Here is a 17,401-nt window from a genome sequence, read left to right as displayed (position 1 = left end):
CCCCATGTCTGGGACCTTTGCTCCAGAAAAATTCAGAGTGAGTTTAAGGCCTTCTTAAAGGTCAATCTCCTAGAAGGGAGATTTTCGGTCCTTTTGAACCTACCTGTAGGGTCCTGATCTCCAGCTAATGGAAGGAACACCCAGTTCATTTTGCTTCTCCAGAGATAGGGAATTTTCCTAAAATTTGATGATGGAAGGGGGTCCTATGTTTTCGTAGGTTGTGGGATAAGATCCTGGCCACTGGAGGGTGCCACATTTCCAGGATCCAAGATGCATTCTCCCGTTTCCTCCTTCCCAACCTCTACTCTCACACATTGAGTAGGTACTCAATAAATGTTTGATAAATCTTTATATTCTCCTAGCATTTTTGCCCAGGGCAAAGAGGAGAAGGAATTAGGAAGGACGGGTATACCAGATAAAGGATGATGTTGCAAAGGAAGTAAACTTAATTTTTCTAAAAGCTGAGTCTCTTGATCCTTCCAGGTAATCTCCTTCCTTCCAACTCTCCTTGCAGTTTCCTCAGTTTTCTTCCTCAGACACTCATTTGGATAAATTTACTTCTCTTATTCTGGCTTCTGACCTGTTTTTTCAATGGTCTTGGGAAGTACTCTGTTCATTGGCAGAGAGGAGCCAAATAAACTGGAAATTTGGAGTCCATCATCCACTCCTGCCTAATGTGTTCATAGTTCATGAAACCTTTAGCTTAGACCTTTATCACATGGTAACCTGTTGTTCTTTTTTTTTTTTTTAATAGCTTTTTATATACAAAGCGTATACACGGGTAATTTTTCAACACTGACCTTTGCAAAAACTTATGTTTCAACTTTTCCCCTCCTTCCCTCCACCCCCTTCCAATGACATAACCTGCTGTTCTTTCACCTGATTCTAACAAGTTCCAGGTCCTTCCTCCCAGATATCCTGTCCTTCCTGTAGCTCTTTATTGAACCACCTTTACTCACCCCCTGCTTCTTAACCCTAAGGGTCCAATCCTGAAGGCCACTTGCTGACTAGGGAACAGAAGAGAAAGGAAAAGGAGGATTTCACAGCAGTCCTTCCTCATCCCAGAGTCCTTTACAAATAGATCAACCTCTCCCAGTTTGCCAAGATCTTCTTGGACCACTCAGCCTTTTATTATTCATAAAACATAGACACAGATAATTTAGGATAGCTTTTTGGCTGGAATAAACGGAGTGAACAGCTCCCCAAAATAGCTTATCAAATCTCCTTGGACCTTCACTGAACCCCAACTTTCTTTTTTTTTTATTCATTTAGTCACCAACCAAATCAACTCAAGTAGCGTTTATAATGTCAACATTGTATTAATCAATAGAAAGACAAAACGATCCCTGCCCTCAAGATGCTCACATTTTAACGAGAAAACAACATAGAAACAACTTTGTAGACACAAAATATATGCAGAGTAAATTAGAGGTAATCTCTGGGGAAAGGCACTAGCATAGAAAAAAAAACAATAATGAAAGGCCTTTTGCAAAAGAGAGGATTTTAGCTGAGACTGAAGGAAGCCCAGAGGCAGAAAAGAGAAAGGAGCACATTCCAGCAACTGCAGACATCCAGGGAAAAGGTTAGGAGCCTGAGCATTAAGGTACAGCAATGCACAGAACTGGATCGCCCAGTATGAGGAAGGGAGAGGAAGGTGTAAAAAGACTAGGTTGAGAAGGACTTCCAAAGCCAGAGAATTTTATGTTTGATTCTCAAGGTAACAGGAAGCCATTGGAGTTTGCTGATACAGTCAGTTCTGAGTTTTAGAAAGATCACTTTGGGGGTTTGGGGGTTTGGAGGATGGCCTGGAGTTGGGAGAGATGGAGGTCAACCCCAAGGCTTTAGTGCAGGAGGTGAGGGGGAGGAGGTGGACCAGGGAGAAGGGAATATATAGAGCAGGTGTTGCAAAGATAGAAACCAGACGTGGCTACAGATTAGATAATTGGGTCAGTGAGAGTGAGAAGGTGAGAAGGACTCCGAGGTTGCTAATCTGGGTGACTACAAGAATGAAGGAAGGGTTTTGGGGAAAAGGTGACTTCAGTTTGGGATAAGTTGAGTTTGTTACTTATGGGACGTTCGGGTTGAGATGTGGGGAGGTGGAGTCGGTAGGGGTGGGAGTCGGGAGAGAAGGTTGGGGGGGTGTCAAAATGGATGACGTCTCCGGAGTCAGAAAGACCCATCTTCCTGCATTCGAACCTGGCCTCAGGCACTAACTAGGGTGGGATCTGGGCGAGTCTTTACTCTTTACCTCAGTTTCCTTATCTGTAAAATGAGTTGAAGAAGGAAATGGGAAACCATCCGGGATATCTTGGCCAAGAAAACTCCCGATGGGATCAGGAAGGGTTAGCACGAGTGAAAACAACAGAACAAAACTAGAACCGAGCCTCTTCTCCCTCTAAACCTGGGCACTAAAGCAGCAGTAAATACATATCTTACTCTTGTGTCCCGCTCCGCAACGGGCTGCCGCGGAAGTTAGAAGAAATTCGGGACGCGGCCCCATCTTCTGAGGGATCCCAGAGTTGCTGTGGAGAAAGCTGTCCACTGCTGAGAGACAGGGAACTCCCAGCTGGCCGAGACCGGCAAGCGAAGCGACTCGCTGCTGATCCCCAGCCGGTCCGGCTCTCGGCCAGCGCCGCCGGTGGGCTCGAGTGACGGGAGGTCTTGCGACCTCTTGCTGTCCCTTTCTGTGGAAAGCTCGAGGCTCGGTGCCTCTGCCCCCGCCTGCCCACCCTGGCCCTGATCCACACGCCCCTGACATCGACATCCATCACACGGCCGAACCAATGGGCAGGAAAAGATCCCCGGCGGCGGCCGGACCTGGAGCCAGAGTCCGGGGCCCACTTACCACCTGTGCGACCTTGGCCAAGGCTTCCCATTCTCAGAGCCTCGGCAGCTCTGCCGCCCGGCTGCCCGCTCCACACGCGGGAGACGCAGCCGCCCACCCCTCCCCCCGCCCCAATCCATTGTCCTGCCTTCTTTGAGGTCCTCGCCTGTCCCTGCGCATCCCTCGGCGGCCGCTCTGTAGGGGCTCCTCCCGCCCCGCCTCCGCTCGGCTCCCCTCCCCTCTCCCTGCTCCGCTCGTCTCCCTCTCTCCTCCCTCCTCTCCCTCTCCCCTCCTGCGGCCGCACAAACTCCTCCCCGCCCGGTTGACATCAGAGCAAACCCGCCGAGCGTCCGGTCGCCGAGGGGAGGCGGAGGACAAGCCCCCGCGGCCGCGGATTGTGGACACCGGGGGCCGGAGCGAGGAGGCGGCGGCGGCGAGCGCCGAGGCGGGCAGGCGGGAGCGGCGCGGCTCGGAGATCGGGGCCAGAGCCAGCGGCGGCTTCGGGAGGCGGTGGGGGTGGGGGCCCGAGCGACCCAAGCAGCCACCCCACCACCTCCCACCCTCCCACTGCGGGTCAGCCTCAGGTACGCGCGAGGGAGCCTGCGCTCGATCTTCCGCGGCTCCTCCCGAGGGGGGATCGACCCCCTTCTCCCCTCATGCGCCCTGAGCTCAGTCCCATCCCCAGTGGCTGAGGAAAGGGAAAATCCCGGACTCAGGGATCCGGGGAGTCTCCTTGCAGGGGATAGCCTCCCTCCGCCCCTTCTTCCAGGGTTCCCCAAGATGTTCACCTGTTCTTTCTAGGGTTACCTGGGTGGACTTTGCCCCCTGTCGGCTACTGGCCCTTGTGCCTAGCCTTCCCTTCCAAACAAAGGTCCCAAACAAAGGTACTTCGTCTCAGCAGAGATTGGGGGAGGGGGAGGGGGAGAAGGAGGTAGGGTGTGTCTCTGGGCCCAGGGTGGGAGCGCGGTATCCCCTTTTCCCAGGCGCTCCCCAGGGGACCCAGGCTGAATCCCGAATGAAGGCGTGGGTGGGATGTGTTTTAGCGAAAGATAAAGAGATTAAAATGGGGAAGGGGTGAAGTAGGGATAAGTGAGCCGGCCCTGGATTCCACCCCACGGGCCAATCTGCTCTGGGGGGGGGGGGGAGGGGGCGTGTAGAGTGGTTGGTCCTCCGGGAGTGCGGATCTCTGGGCCTGGGGCCGCTGCTCCCCTTCCCTGGACAAGAGTCAGCATTTTGCCCGAACATATGTTGCTCTGTGTTTGTATTGTGTGCAAGACCTAAGGTATATGGTTATTGAAGGGGCGTGTGTGTCTGCATTATGGGAGGATCATAGGATGCTCAAATGAGCTGTCATAAAGTCCAACCCTCCCCCCTCCACTTAGAGGAGTGTTAGGGTGTGTCCAACCGAAGGCATACGGGAGAAGTGGAGTTCAGGGGTGTCCGTCTCTTGTTCCCGAGGTTTGGGTGTTGCTGTGTCCTAGATTGGGGGACGCGTGAGTATGCAGGTGTGGATGGGTTAAGGTATGCGCCCCCATGTGTTGTTCTGTCCCGGGGAGGGCCGTCTCTGCGCTTGGGGTTTCACGGAGCTCAGGATTCGGCCATCATTCATCTTTAAACTTTCATCTTGCCGTTTTTGGCTCTGGAGCCTGAGCTGGGGAGGGGGGCTACGTGGGGCAAGGGAAAGAGACTTTACTGCCAGAACATACTAGTGCTGCACTCTTTCTGGGTTAGAGGTGTCCTGGGCTTTTGGGGAGTCTGTTGAAAAGTTGGCCCAACAGAGGACTGACAGTGAGGGAGGTGTGGATCATGTCCTACCTTCAGGCCTTCAGTCCCTTGCTTTGTTTCCTGCTTGAACATCTGGGCTTCCCTGGGGACTGGATAGTCCAGTCTGACCACCCAAACTCAGGCTCTGGCCTGGGCTGCACTAAATGGAGAGCCTGCCTGATGCCTGAGGAAATCAGACTGTGGCGGAGGGGCTGAGGGTGGGACCAGAGTCAGGGAAGCTCCATTTTACACTTCTTCATTACCCTACTCTTTCTGACCACTTTTCCTTTGGGAAAATCCATCTGGATCTCTGGATGTCCAGGGATATGTCCCCTATGCAATCATTGTTAATTCTGGGAGCTTTGTAAAATTCTGGTCTTCCATATTAATGATCAGCCAGTCCAATTTCCTTTTCTTAATGAAGAAACAGATTTAGTGAGGGAAAGTCACAGAACCCCCAAACACATAGCTCATTAATGGGGGCCCCATGCTAGGAGACAGTCTCCTGATTCCCTAGATTCAGAGAATGGAAAAGAGAGAAAGGGCCCTGGATATCATTTAGCCCAACACCTTCCTTTTTCAGGTGAGAAAGTTGAGACAAGGAGCTCTTTTCACTGCTTCCCTATAGCTCAGAATCTCATGGGTTATCACTTTTCCACCTTAGATTTTCTCCTTAGATCAGTCCCCTTTTAGCTCAGGGAGCAGAACTGAGACTAATTATCAAGCTTCCTGGGAAAACATTGAATTAAACTCTTGCGTAATGCAAGGTCTTAGTTTCCCCAATTAGAGAATTGGAATCACTGCTCACTTCCCATCCTTCCTGGAGCTTTCTTAGAAGGATTCCTAAATTTAGGATGTGGATTAGGTAGGGGGCTTAGGATGAATTTGAGATATTTTGGGTGGAAGCTGGTGGAAACCGAGTCCCCTTGCTGGGGAAATCAGAGTAAGGCATTAGATTAAGCAGAGGAGCCTGGCCGTGCTTGGTACTCAAATTTTAGGTGCCAGTTTGAGCTGGAAGCTGTGTATGAGGGAGGGGCCAAGTAGAGTTCAAGGAGGCCAGAAATTAAGGACAGGGGTTTGGGACAAGGCCTAGAGGTCTAGGAATCTGCTTTGGGTGGGGCAGGAATAGGAGATGATGGTCAGAAGAGGTGGGAGGATGAGGGAGTACCAGCTGTTCCAGATGTGGCTGCTGTTGTCATGGCAACGGTGCAAATGGAGCTATTTTAAAATGTGGCTGAGATATTACTGGAGGCAGAGGGGGAGCAGGGAACCTGTTTTCTGAGGGAGGAGGAGGAAGAAGAGGAGGAGGAGGACAAAGGGATACCCTGAACGTAACCCCAGGAGATCAGCAACTTGATCAAGGACCTTCCCACCTTACTGGAATTTCACCAGTCATCTCTCAGGTCACTTCAGAGTGTTCCCACCATTATGTTACCAATTATAGTGTCTGTGTGTGTATGTGTGTGTAGACAACAGGAGCTCTGGTTTGGACCATGTTTAATTTTTAGAGTCCCTGTTATTCAAGGGATGAAGAGATGAAAGAGATGGGAAGGAGGATGGTCTAGAATTAGGAAAGAGGAAGCAGGAACAGGGGCTCGGAGTGGCCATGCTCCCCCTGAGCCCAAGCTGTGCCATCCCCAGGAGCCCTGGCTGCAGCCAGCAGTCAGTGGGCAATGCCTCGGGAAGTGGATGGACCCAGCTGGAAGAAGCACGCAGATGACATTCGGGACATTTATGAATTCCGGGATGTCCTGGGCACGTAAGTGATGCCTTCTGTTCGCTCTCTGCCTTCTCTTGCAGATGAAGCAGGGCTGGGCTAGGGAAGCCGGGGCAAGGTTACAGAACAGGGCTTCTGAGAGCTGGCTGGCAGACAGAGGGGGACTGGGCTGGAAGGGATGCAGAAGAAGCCTGGGGACCGTGTCCTGCCTTTACTCCCCCAAACCGGGCTTGGGACATGGACATTAGGCCGTCAGGAAGTGGATGGAGTTTTTCTCCGGACCAGCCCCTCAGCTGTTTCCTGCTAACTCCCGCCCAGGGAACTGCCCATGGACACATCTGCAGGCCAGCGGGAGACCTTGGTCCTTGTCTGGCCTGTGGGGGTGGGGATTGAGAGCAATGACGGGAACACAGAGTCCAGATGAAGGTTCCCTAGGCAGTATTAGGGGGACTACAGAAAATGTCTAGACTTCCAGGCCAGGGGTTCCCCTCTATTCCCATCCCTACTCAAGGGATAAACTTCAACCCTCCCCCCACTTCAAATCCAGGCTCTTCTCCCTATTCCGAGCCCTGTACGTGCTAAAGTCTGGGAAGAGCTTCAAAAATAGACTTGGTTGGGAGGGAGAAATGAGTGGAAAAAAGAAACCTTCAGAGGTTCTTCTTGCAAGAGGTCTTGGTATTTGAGTCTGAAACTGGAAGGAAAGAGGAAGTGGGGGAAGATTGGGAAGATTGAGGGTGGGGGGTCATTGCCTTCTCGCTTCCCCTGTGGGGAGAGTAGGAAGAGCTGTGGCCATTAAATGCATCGCCAAGAAAGCCTTGGAGGGCAAGGAGAGCAGCATTGAGAAAGCACAAGTGGGTGGGAGCTGGGCTACATCCCGTGACTTTCTCCGTTCTTGGGTTAGCTTTGCCCAAGTCCATAGCTCCATATTTATTCTCTCCTGGACACATTTGGCCCAAATCCAACTCTGCCTTTGAATCTGGCTTGTACCAGGGAAACGGATGGGCATTGGGGACCGGGACCTGGTCATGTCTGGCTAGGTTAGCAAAAGACCTTTGGCTGGAGGCAGATGAATGGATCAGCCTATGTGTGAAGTACGAGGACAGCGGGGATGTTAAATCTGGGCTGGTCAGATAAGAGACCTTAACTCTTCCCATTCCCGCTTAGCTCTGCTCAGGTCCCCAAGTCTCAGATGGTCTCCAGGCTCCCCTTCCTCAATCCAGCTTCTTTTTCAAAAATGATTCTCGTGTGCAAGGTTTGCTTTCTACTATTTTCAAGTAATTCCAGAGCTTCCAAAGGCTCCTAGCCCCCAGAATCCCCCCATCTTCTTTGCTTTTTGGTTGTTACTCTGTGCAAGCCAGGCAAGGATAACAGTGGGGGGCAAGCTTCTTGCAGGAATGAGGAAGCTGTAGCATCTTCCCCTTTCTATTTCATCTACGGAGTCCTCCGTTCTAAGCTCGGACGTGATTTGAGGGCTGCCAAGATCCTCCTCATCACCCCTGAATTCCTCATCCTCTCTTTCCATTGCATTAATAGACATTAGTTTTTGGTCCTCTTGTCCCCTCATGGGAGTCACATGAAAGATGCTCTTTCTCTCCTTTAATTCTCCTACAGTCCTGTTAGGTAGAGCCCGTCTACATCATTCCCTCAACTGTAGACAATCAAAACGAGGTCCTGAGAGGCTGGGCAAGCTGGGCAGGCTCCCACAGGGAACTTACTGAGCAGAGTTAGAACCCAAGCTTCCTGATCCCAGGTCCAGCGACTTGCCACTCAGGAGGACATCCAGGAACTGTCCAGCCTGATGGGAGGTTAAATGTATGACTTTGGGGCAGGGCTGTACCTCCCTCTGAATACACTTGCTGAAGCTTTCCTCCTCACTGCCTCAGGGAAACTAATGGGAGTGGGCAGTGGTGGGGGGCCTCAGGTCCCCCCCTCAGTGGTTGTAAGCTTCCCATTCCCCCAAGAGCGTGGAATGGAAGCATTTCTCACTTCCTCTCCCCCTCCCCTACCTCACTATTCGCCCTCTTTACCCTGGCAGGGGAGCATTCTCCGAGGTGATACTGGCTGAAGAAAAGACCACCCAGAAACTTGTGGCCATCAAATGCATCGCCAAGAAAGCCTTGGAGGGCAAGGAAAGCAGCATTGAGAATGAGATCGCCGTGCTGCACAAGTGGGTGGGAGCTGGGCTAGCTCCCGTGGGGAATCATCCCACTCCGACCCCCCCATTCTTGGGGTGGCTTTGCCTCAGTCCATAGCTCCGTATTTATTCTCTCCCGGACAAACTTGACCCAAGCCCAGCACTGCCTTTTTAGTCATTATCATTGCTCCAATCTGAGGGATAGTGGGAATACTGGGATCTGAACCAAGGACCCTTTGACTGATGCAGCAATTGATGGCTTTGTTGAATAACTGATAATAATAATAATAATAACATTTAAATAGGGCTTCAAAATTCACAAAATACTTTCCCCATATTATGGTATTTAAACTTCTATGTGAAGTAGATGCTATAATCCTCATTTTACAGATAAGGAAACTGAGGCTTGATGATCTGGGACTTGGCTCAGAATTACAAAACTAGGGCATGTGGGAAGGAGGACGTTATTTGGGTGGATTGATCATCCTGACTCCGAGCCCACACTCTCTGCCACACGATGCTGCTGCCTGAGAGCCCTCGCATTGCTGCCTTCCCCTGGTCTCAGATTCCTGGCGTGGCTTTTTCAGCAGCAGCTTTCTGCTGTGAAAGGACGGCTGCCGCGTCCCGCATTTCTAGCAGCCTCCAGGTTTGCCATCAGAAGTCAGACCCCTGGCCCTGTGCCCCGAGCCCATCAACTTCATGGCTTCCTCCTCTGGTACAGAGACCACCAGCACTGGGATTCTTTCCTCCCTTATTACGCAGAGGTTCCAACACAGCCAGATACATAGACTAGCAGCCTGGTGCTCCTGCCCGCTGCTGGTCGAATCCCCTATTCTGGCCGGGGAAGGGGGAGGGCTCCAACCCCAAAAGCTTGCCTGGTGCTCTTACTGTTTCTGTGGGCTTAATAAATGAAGGGAGAGGCAGTCCGGAGGAGACTGGGTGTTGTGATGTAATCACGAGAGAGCCACATCAGGAAAGCCTCAGTTCCTACCCTGTCTTGGACACGGGGTAGCTATTTTTTCCTGAGCAAAATGTCATGGCCCTGAGCAGCTCTTTCAACTTTTGAATTGCAGGACAGTTGTCACCTGCATTAGCCGAGGCAGCTAGGGGCCACAGCTTTTAGAAGGGCCAGGGGCCCAAAATCAGGTTCCAATCCTGCTTCAGACCCTTCCTACTTTGTGACTCTGGGCGTGTCATTTGTCTTCTGCCTCAGTTTCCTCAGCTGTAAAGTCAGGCTCATAGTAGTACCCCCTTCCAGGGTGCTGTGAGGATCAAATGAAATAATGTTTGGGCCCGGCACGTGGTGGGTGCTTAATATAGGCTGTTTCCTTCTTTCCTAGAAGGGAATGTCTCATTCTAGAAAATTTCAGTGAAATCACAGGCCTGACAAAGAAAAAAATTTAAGCGCCCCAATATCAAGTGTTACTCCCCACTAGCGTTCTCCCTGCCTCTTCGTGGTCCTGGGTCATTTAGGGCTGTTGAGAACAAACCTTCAGAGAGGTTTGGAGGCAAGCCCAGCGATGTACTGTTTGCGGGTATGGTTTTTGGGACGCCTGTTTTCTGGCCAGCTCGCGGTGTGTTTATTTGGCCACAACTTCCATGTTGAGCAGGCTTTTGAGTGGACAGAAGGAACCCTCACATCACCAGAATTGGAGGGTCTTTCATGTAATTGCAGGGGGTAACGTTGCCTTGCTCTTGTCTCCTGCCAGCTCCTCCTTAATGAAGTTTGGGCAGCGGGTGGTGAGAGGCCTCTGGGCCGGCCCTCGGCTCTAAACCTCCCCTCCATTTCTTCTCCTAGGATCAAACACCCCAACATCGTGGCCTTGGACGACATCTATGAGTGTGGTGGTCACCTCTACCTCATCATGCAACTGTGAGGACCCGGCCCTCCCAACCACCCCCCTCTGCTCTTGTCTCAGACGTCCCCCTTGCTTCTCAGCTCACTCCTGCCCCGTCCCTTTCTCATGGCCTTTCTGCTGGCCAGGCCATCTGCCCCTTCCTTCTCAGCTCACTCCTGCCCCAGGTTCCTCCACCCCATCTTTTCTTGACTCCATTCCAGCTCCCTCTTTGATCTGGCCCCATTCCTGCCTCAGATCAGACTTTGGACATCTGTTTTTCTGGCTTCCTTCCTTCCTTCCCCTCCAACCTTCTGAGGCGTCCTCCTCCCATTAGCAATCTAAGAGCTTCCAAGGGGCCTTGGAGGCCAGAGGAGGGTCCGGGGAAAGCACTGCCCCTAGCCCGCTCTTTCCACTTCAGGGTGTCTGGAGGCGAGCTCTTTGATCGAATAGTGGAGAAGGGCTTCTACACAGAACGCGATGCCAGCCGATTAATCTGCCAGGTGCTGGACGCTGTCAAGTATCTCCATGACATGGGCATTGTACACAGAGATCTCAAGGTAAGAGAGGGTTTTGGAGGAAGGGGGTGCAGTGAGCAATACAATGGGTTGGGAAGGCTTGGAGAAGAAATGAGGAAACCTGAATGACGTCTTGTTACAATGATCAATGGTGGCTTTGGAGAAGCTTTGGGGAAATGTACCCCCTCACCTCCTTTCAATAGAGAGGCGATTGGGGCGGGGTATCCCTTTCCTTTGATGTCAGATATGATTGCTGTGTTAGTTGGCTTTGCTTATTCTTGTTTGTTTAGAGGAAAGGCTTATTTGTCAGTCATGTGGGTGAGGGTAGTGGGGATATATCTGGAAATAATTTTGATGTAAAAACAACTCAACAATAAAACAATAATTTTAAAAAGAAAAAATGAATTACCTGATTAAAATAAATTTAAATCTAATTTATTTAAAAAGATCAGAGAGGATCTTGAAAAAAGAGGGTGGTGGATGGGGAAATGGAGCTGGAGCAGAGAAAAGAGGATCAGAACTGAGAAGCGGGGGAGGGATAAGGTAACAAGAAGGGTCTCGAACTGGGGGTCAGGGGCCTGGGCTCTCATCCCATCTGGGCCATTGACCAACTCATCATGTGGCCTTTGAGCATTTGGGGACCTGTTTCCTTATTTGTAAAGTGGGGATAATGTGCTTGCCCTACCTCAAAGGGCTGTTGTGAAGATGGAATGAGATCATTTTACCAGTGACTTATATAAAGATATAAATGGCACGCTTATCAAATTTGCAAATGACATCAGCTAGGAAGCAGAGCGACTCTGGAGGAGGATGGGAACCGATCCCAACCGGCTCCAGAGATGGGCCGACTCTCCAGTGGGAGACTGCCCCAGACGACAGGAAGCCTCCCTCACCGGGGCCTTGAAGAGGAGTAGGAATACGTTTTAGCAAGGCTCTAGGCGGGGGTCCCCGCGTCCTTTCCAAATCGGATTCTGAGAGCTAACTAAGGCAAAAGAGCAGTGTCAGTGGCCAAGGCCTCCCCGAGCGGATGGTGAGGATGACTCTTCTCCCAAAGCCAGAGAACCTGCTTTACTACAGCCTGGAGGAGGACTCCAAGATCATGATCTCCGACTTTGGGCTCTCCAAGATGGAGGGCTCGGGCAGCGTGCTCTCCACCGCCTGCGGCACTCCGGGATACGTAGGTAGGGGGCAAGTCCGAGAGGGGCGCGACTTCAGCCAGCTTGGGGGGCAGTGAGTTCTCCAAGGTGGGGGCGGCTGCTTCCTTCCTACCCGACGCTGCCACACAACCGCCATCTCTCCCACTTTCGCAGCCCCCGAAGTCTTGGCGCAGAAACCTTACAGCAAGGCTGTGGATTGTTGGTCCATTGGCGTAATCGCCTATATCCTGTGAGTAGGGGTCAGGACCGGGGTGGGGGAGGGCGAGCCCCGGGGAAAGCCCTTCCTCCCTCCCTCCCTTCCTCCCCTTCTGGGCCTTGGAACAGGAAACGTGGGCATTTGCCCCGCCTGTAACTCGCTGGACAAGTCGCTTGGTCTCCCTAGGGCTCAGTCTCACAATCTACAAAACGGGGATGTTCTGTGCCCCCCGGCTCCCGAGGGGTAAGGGACAAATAGGGGACTAGGACGTCAGTGTTCCCGCTCTTCCTCCCCATCAGGCTCTGCGGTTACCCCCCTTTCTACGACGAGAACGACGCCAAACTCTTTGAGCAGATCCTGAGGGCCGAGTACGAGTTTGATTCTCCGTACTGGGACGACATCTCTGACTCGGGTACCGCCCCCCACTCGGTCTTGCTCCTGGCCCTGAATCTCCCTCCCCGAGGACGCCCTTGCCCGGATCCCGAGACCTTTGTAAACCCTCCTTCCCCGATCCCATGGCGGCGGTTGGAAGGGCCCACGGGCAACTCTCTAAACTGTACGGGAGAAAGTCCCCTCCAGCCGGCCCTCAGGCACCCAGGCTCGGACTCTGCCCAGGAGGTGGCGCTCACACTTCTCGAGGCCCCCATTTCGGCGGGTTTGTGCTCCCGACACGAAGCCCAACTTTTCTTCTCGCAGTTTCCATCTGGTTCTGCCCCTCCCCCACCCCGCAGAGCCAATCTAATGAGCCTTCCTCTGATTGAGAGCCCCTCCAATACCCTCCCGGTCCCTTTCCCCCTCCGTTTTCTCCAGGATAAACACCCCCGGCTGCTTTACCCCGGCCGGAAGTAAAATCCACAAAAACAGCGAAAAACGAGTGCCCCTCCTTATTGGCGCGTGATTCCCACCTGCCTGCGGAAGGGCCCGGCGGATTAAAGTGTCCTGGGGCGTCCTGGGGTGCTTCCCCAAGGGCGGGTTTCCGCCGAGCCGCGGAGGAGTCTGCCCCCCCTCCCCCGCAGCCGATGGGTGGGCGGGGGGCGGTGCCCGTCCGCAGCGGGCATTCCCTCGGTGTCATGAAATCAAATTGTCCTCTGTCTCTGTCCCGCCTCGGGGTCCAAGCCAAGGACTTTATCCGGCACTTGATGGAGAAGGATCCCGAGAAGAGGTTCACCTGTGAGCAGGCCCTGCAGCACCCATGGTGAGGAAGGCCCCTCCTGGGGGGGAGGGGAGCCAGCCCCATCCTCCCCCCCTCCCCCCAGCCTCTGGAGCATCCCTTACCGGCCCCGCCCCCTCTTCCTCAGGATCGCCGGAGACACTGCTCTGGACAAAAACATCCACCAGTCTGTCAGCGAGCAGATCAAGAAGAACTTTGCCAAGAGCAAGTGGAAGGTGAGGCTGCAGCTCTCCCCCCGGCCCGTTGCAGCTCTTCCCTCTGGCTCAGTCTGTCCCAGGCCCCGGCCTCTGTTCTCCCTGACATACCCGAGCCTCGTGGGCCGGGTCAGGTTCCCTCTCAGGTCCCTCCAGCCTCCCGGGAGCAGCCGGTGCCAGGGGCTCCCTCCGCCTCTCTGCAAGTGGGGGGCCGGGCTCCCCACAGACTTCCTTCCTTCCTTCCCCGTGGGCTCCCGGGCCGGGCTGATGGAGCCATGGCCAGTGCCCTAACCTTCTCCATGGTTCCCCTCCCTTTAGCAAGCCTTCAACGCCACAGCAGTGGTGCGGCACATGCGGAGGCTTCAGCTGGGCACCAGTCAGGACGGCCCCGGCCAAACCAGCCACGGGGAGCTGCTGGCACCCGAGACAGGCGGGGGTGAGGCCACGGTGTGGGGGAGGGAGGCGGCTGGTCCCAGAGGCACCTTCCATTACTGAGCCCCCCTCCAAGGTCCATGCTCTTCTCCTTGCCAGGTCCCCACGTTGGCTGCTGCAGGGACTGCTGTGCAGAGTCTTCCCCGGAACTGGCGGCCACTCGCCCACCCCAGCTCTAGAGCAGCCTTTGACACAGTTGCTGGAGGTTGGGAATTTGGAGGAGGGAGGGCTCCATCCTCAGGGGAAGAGTGGTGGTGGGTTAGCTCCTGGGGAAGGGGCTAGAGTGGAACCTGCCAAAGAGAAGCCATTATACTCCAGAGGATGCTGCAGGGCAGAAGGGGTTAGAGCTGCCAATTGTTTGGGAAGGGGTAAAATGCCCTCTGCTCTTCCCCTCTCTTCCCATCCCGTCCTGTCCCAGGAAAGTCTCCTCTTCTTCTTTCTTCAGCCCAGGCTTCTCTTGAAGGGAGGACTGACCTCTTCTGTTCCCTCTGGCCTGGTTTTGGACCCTTTTCCTGACCCCTTTCTAGCACCTCACTCTGATCACCCTGGCCTCTGGCAAGGGCAGGGAGCTGATCGGGGAAGTTGTTGAGGGAGTCAGGGCCCTGAGAAGAGACATGTGAAGTGACTTCTCCTCTCTCAGTGCTCCCCATTACATCCCATGTTCTGGTCAAGAGATCCACTCATTTTCCAAACAAATATTTCTATTTTATTGTTCATTCTTTTATTAAAGGGAAGAGGTTAAAACCATTGGATCGTGTTGTCTCTCCAGCTTAGCTGGCATTTCCCAATCCTTACCTTTCCCCAATAGTGCTCAACTGACCATCTGCTATGGGATATAAATTGCCTCTGAGGTAGATGCTGAAAGTCAGATGGAACCCCCAAGCCCAACACTGGGCAGAGGTGAGGAGAGGGAAAGGAGGGGATCTGTCCCTGGTGAGGACTGGAGAGTGAGGCAGTTTTCCGTCACCCTGGTTTTCCAGTAGCCTCCTGCCCTGACATTGGGCCCCTGCTTCCCTCAGAGGTCTGCTTTTTGCGCTTCCGAGGCTTTGCCTTTTCCTGGAGAATCTGCGGTTTGGGGATCTGTCTCAGGTCTGCACAGAAGAGCACCTAAAGAAAGAAACCAGGGGTAGGCAGTCTTCCCCTGCAAGTCCTGTGGGCTTGAAGTGGGAGGGAGCAGAATGACACTGCACACACACACACATGAACAGAACAAAGGCTAGGGGAGGTCCTGGGAAATAAGACACTAACCGCTTGAGTCCAGCCAGCATAGGGCCCCCACAGGCTGCGGAAGAAGTCTCCTACAACAGAAGGACTGCTGCTGCACCTACCGCTTTCCTGATGATGCCTCCCCTCCCCTCCCAGCCCAGCCCCAGGACTCGGCTCACCCAGCTCTTTGCTGGCCTTCTGGCTCAGGCTCTTCTGACCCTTGGAAGCAGGCTGCCAGCCGTAGTCCCGGCGGGCGATCTGCCAGACGTGGACATCCACGGGCACAGCTTGGGGCTTGTCCAGCGCCATGAGACACACGCAGTCCGCCACCTTCAACAAAGCAGTTCAGGATCCAGTCTGTTCCTCGGTCCTCCTCATCTCACCCAATCTCTCACTTGTGAGCTCCATTTGCTTGCAAAGCTGCCTGTGTGTGTACACTGGGCCCCAAAGAAGTGACGGGCGCTGGGCATCTTCCCGGGCCTTACCTTTATCCCGACCCCAGGCAGCGAGCAGAGGTTCTGTTGGGCTTCCTCGTAGGACACCGAACGGAGCTGCTGCAGCCAACCGAGTCCCCCCCGGTCATTCAGGATGGCGCGGGCGCTCTCACTCACAAAGCGGGCCCGGTACCCAAAACCCAGCTCCCGGAGTTGAGGCTCCACCTCAGCTTCTGCAGGGAGAGTTGGGCAACGCGGTGAGCTCAACACCCCAGTCTAGGGCTCGAAGGGCCCAGATGGGAAAAAATGCATCACCCTGCCCTGCGGGACAGCCCGGTGGGAAGACCCGAGGCCCGTTAAAAGCGTAAAGGAAGAACAGTGCCCACGGGGCAGCCTCTGCTCCCGAACCGCGGAGAGTCGGGCGGGGGTGCGGAGGAGGGACGGGGCGCCCCGTCTGCCGCTGAGCGGGGGGCTGCGGGGGCAGGCGGGGCGGGCTCACGGGCTAGAGCCTGCAAGCTGGGGAAGCCGTGGTAGGAGACGCCGTCCAGCTGGCCCAGCGGCGGCCCCAAGTGCGCGCACAGCCGCTGCACCATCCCGGTGATCCTGGAGAGGTGATTGTTGGAGGAGCATATGAAGGAGAAGAGGCATTCCACGGGCTCCTGTCTGAGCAGCCGGACCCCTGCGGGGGGAGGAGGGACGTCAGCCGGGCTCCGGATCGCCCGCCCCTCGAACAGCGCCCCGGCCTCCTGCTTACCCGGGAATCTCGGGGCCACTTCTCGGAAGTGGGGGTCCGCGGAGGCCCAATGCCGGTACAGGTCGGCCAGGCGGACGTGGAGCTGAAAGAAGCGGCGCAGGGTGTGCGGAGCCCCGGGCCCGGCCGACTCCCCGTACACGGTGTAGTGCAGCCGCCCGTCCGCTTGGGTCAGCGTCCACAGCCGGCCGTCCAGGACGCCCGTCCAGTGCCTCGGGCTCTGCTCTCTCCAGCTGGTACGAGGGAGAGAGACAGGCAGAGTCCGCCCGCTGAGCCTGCGCCTCCCTTCCAGTGTCCGAGGATCCCTTCCCCAACCTCCCCTTCCCAGAGCTCCAGGGGACGCCCGGGCACATGGAGCCGCCGTCGCTCACCTGAAGGACTGGCCCGAAGATAGGACCAGGTCCAAGTCCAGCTCAGATCGTGGACAGGGGATGGAAGCCCAAAGGCCCGGGGCCGAAGCGAGGGTGCGATGCTGCATGCCCCCGCCCTCCGCCCCAAACCAGCCGGAGGGGGGACCGGGCACCAGCCCTTTAAGGACCTCCTCCGCGCGAGTCTTAACCAACTTAGCCCCGCCTCTCCTCAGCGCTCCATCCACTCTGGATATCACTGGGAGAAGTCCCGCCTATTCTGGATTCTTCTCACCCCCAAACCCCGCCCATGGTTCTCGGGATAGCGTTTATTTTTTCCCGCTCAAGCTAGGCGGACTTTGTTTCCCATCAAAGCTTCGCACCATTTCCCAGCATCAAGCAGGCCCCGCCTCTCTAGGCCACTTCCCTCTCCAGACTAGTCTTTTACACTTTAGCGTTGCGATCTGCTGCGCAGAGTCGGAAGTCGCCTTAAAAGCGCGCGAGGCGTTCAGCTCACGCGATACTTTTGCAATCCGAGACACTCGCAACCGGAAGCAGGATCCTTAAAATCCCCGCCCGCTCAGGAGACATCAGCCTATCCAGAGCGGAGGTAGCGGGAGAGCTCCAAGGAGGGGCTAGGGAAGCTAGGCGGTAGTCTCGCGGGCGGCGGGTTCTAATCGGAGCCCCTCCCCCTTCTTCCCACGGCCTCTGGCTGCCACTG

The 17,401-nt window shown here is 54.7% G+C and overlaps 2 protein-coding genes across 6 annotated transcripts; one reads left to right on the top strand and one right to left on the bottom strand.

Annotated features, from left to right (window-relative positions):
* Positions 1–2,974: 2,974 nt before the first annotated feature.
* CAMK1 (calcium/calmodulin dependent protein kinase I) lies at positions 2,975–14,689 on the top strand. Of its 3 annotated transcripts, XM_051981793.1 has the most exons (12): positions 2,991–3,408; positions 6,230–6,347; positions 8,341–8,472; positions 10,238–10,312; positions 10,696–10,834; positions 11,847–11,973; positions 12,103–12,178; positions 12,445–12,557; positions 13,262–13,340; positions 13,444–13,531; positions 13,829–13,946; positions 14,042–14,689. In XM_051981793.1, exons 2-12 carry the CDS (start codon positions 6,262–6,264, stop codon positions 14,119–14,121), a joined length of 1,113 nt encoding a protein of 370 aa, XP_051837753.1. In that variant the 5' UTR covers positions 2,991–3,408; positions 6,230–6,261; the 3' UTR covers positions 14,122–14,689. The 3 variants fall into 3 exon arrangements, with proteins under 3 accessions (XP_051837735.1, XP_051837753.1, XP_051837744.1); XM_051981775.1 differs by lacking the exons at positions 13,262–13,340; positions 13,444–13,531; positions 13,829–13,946; positions 14,042–14,689 and having other exon boundaries at positions 2,975–3,408; positions 12,445–13,255; XM_051981784.1 differs by lacking the exons at positions 2,991–3,408; positions 13,262–13,340; positions 13,444–13,531; positions 13,829–13,946; positions 14,042–14,689 and adding an exon at positions 4,233–4,329 and having other exon boundaries at positions 12,445–13,255.
* On the bottom strand, positions 14,626–17,399 carry OGG1 (8-oxoguanine DNA glycosylase). 3 transcript variants are annotated; one of them, XM_051981824.1, is made up of 7 exons: positions 16,705–17,399; positions 16,337–16,566; positions 16,049–16,261; positions 15,634–15,815; positions 15,328–15,478; positions 15,141–15,240; positions 14,626–15,099 (listed from the first exon to the last, which is right to left on the bottom strand). In XM_051981824.1, exons 1-7 carry the CDS (start codon positions 16,809–16,811, stop codon positions 14,958–14,960), a joined length of 1,125 nt encoding a protein of 374 aa, XP_051837784.1. In that variant the 5' UTR covers positions 16,812–17,399; the 3' UTR covers positions 14,626–14,957. The 3 variants fall into 3 exon arrangements, with proteins under 3 accessions (XP_051837784.1, XP_051837767.1, XP_051837775.1); XM_051981807.1 differs by having other exon boundaries at positions 14,626–15,049; positions 15,191–15,240; positions 16,082–16,261; XM_051981815.1 differs by lacking the exon at positions 15,141–15,240 and having other exon boundaries at positions 14,626–15,049; positions 16,082–16,261.
* Positions 17,400–17,401: the final 2 nt, after the last annotated feature.

The sequence above is a fragment of the Antechinus flavipes genome, chromosome 1 (assembly GCF_016432865.1).
Source record: "Antechinus flavipes isolate AdamAnt ecotype Samford, QLD, Australia chromosome 1, AdamAnt_v2, whole genome shotgun sequence".
NCBI lineage: Eukaryota > Metazoa > Chordata > Mammalia > Dasyuromorphia > Dasyuridae > Antechinus > Antechinus flavipes.
This window is presented reverse-complemented; position numbering and strand designations above follow the sequence as displayed.

Bases quoted from the DNA above. Each gene is read 5' to 3' on its own strand.
- OGG1 (XM_051981824.1), bottom strand. From the start codon at position 16,811: ATGCAGCATCGCACCCTCGCTTCGGCCCCGGGCCTTTGGGCTTCCATC. The intron at 16,262-16,336 runs GTAAGCAGGAGG...CTCCCCCCGCAG, and splicing joins AGTGGCCCCGAGATTCCCGG to GGGTCCGGCTGCTCAGACAG. The intron at 15,816-16,048 runs GCTCAGCGGCAG...CTCTCCCTGCAG, and splicing joins GCCTGCCCCCGCAGCCCCCC to AAGCTGAGGTGGAGCCTCAA.
- CAMK1 (XM_051981775.1), top strand. From the start codon at position 6,262: ATGCCTCGGGAAGTGGATGGACCCAGCTGGAAGAAGCACGCAGATGAC. The intron at 6,348-8,340 runs GTAAGTGATGCC...TTACCCTGGCAG, and splicing joins TTCCGGGATGTCCTGGGCAC to GGGAGCATTCTCCGAGGTGA. The intron at 12,179-12,444 runs GTGAGTAGGGGT...CCTCCCCATCAG, and splicing joins GGCGTAATCGCCTATATCCT to GCTCTGCGGTTACCCCCCTT.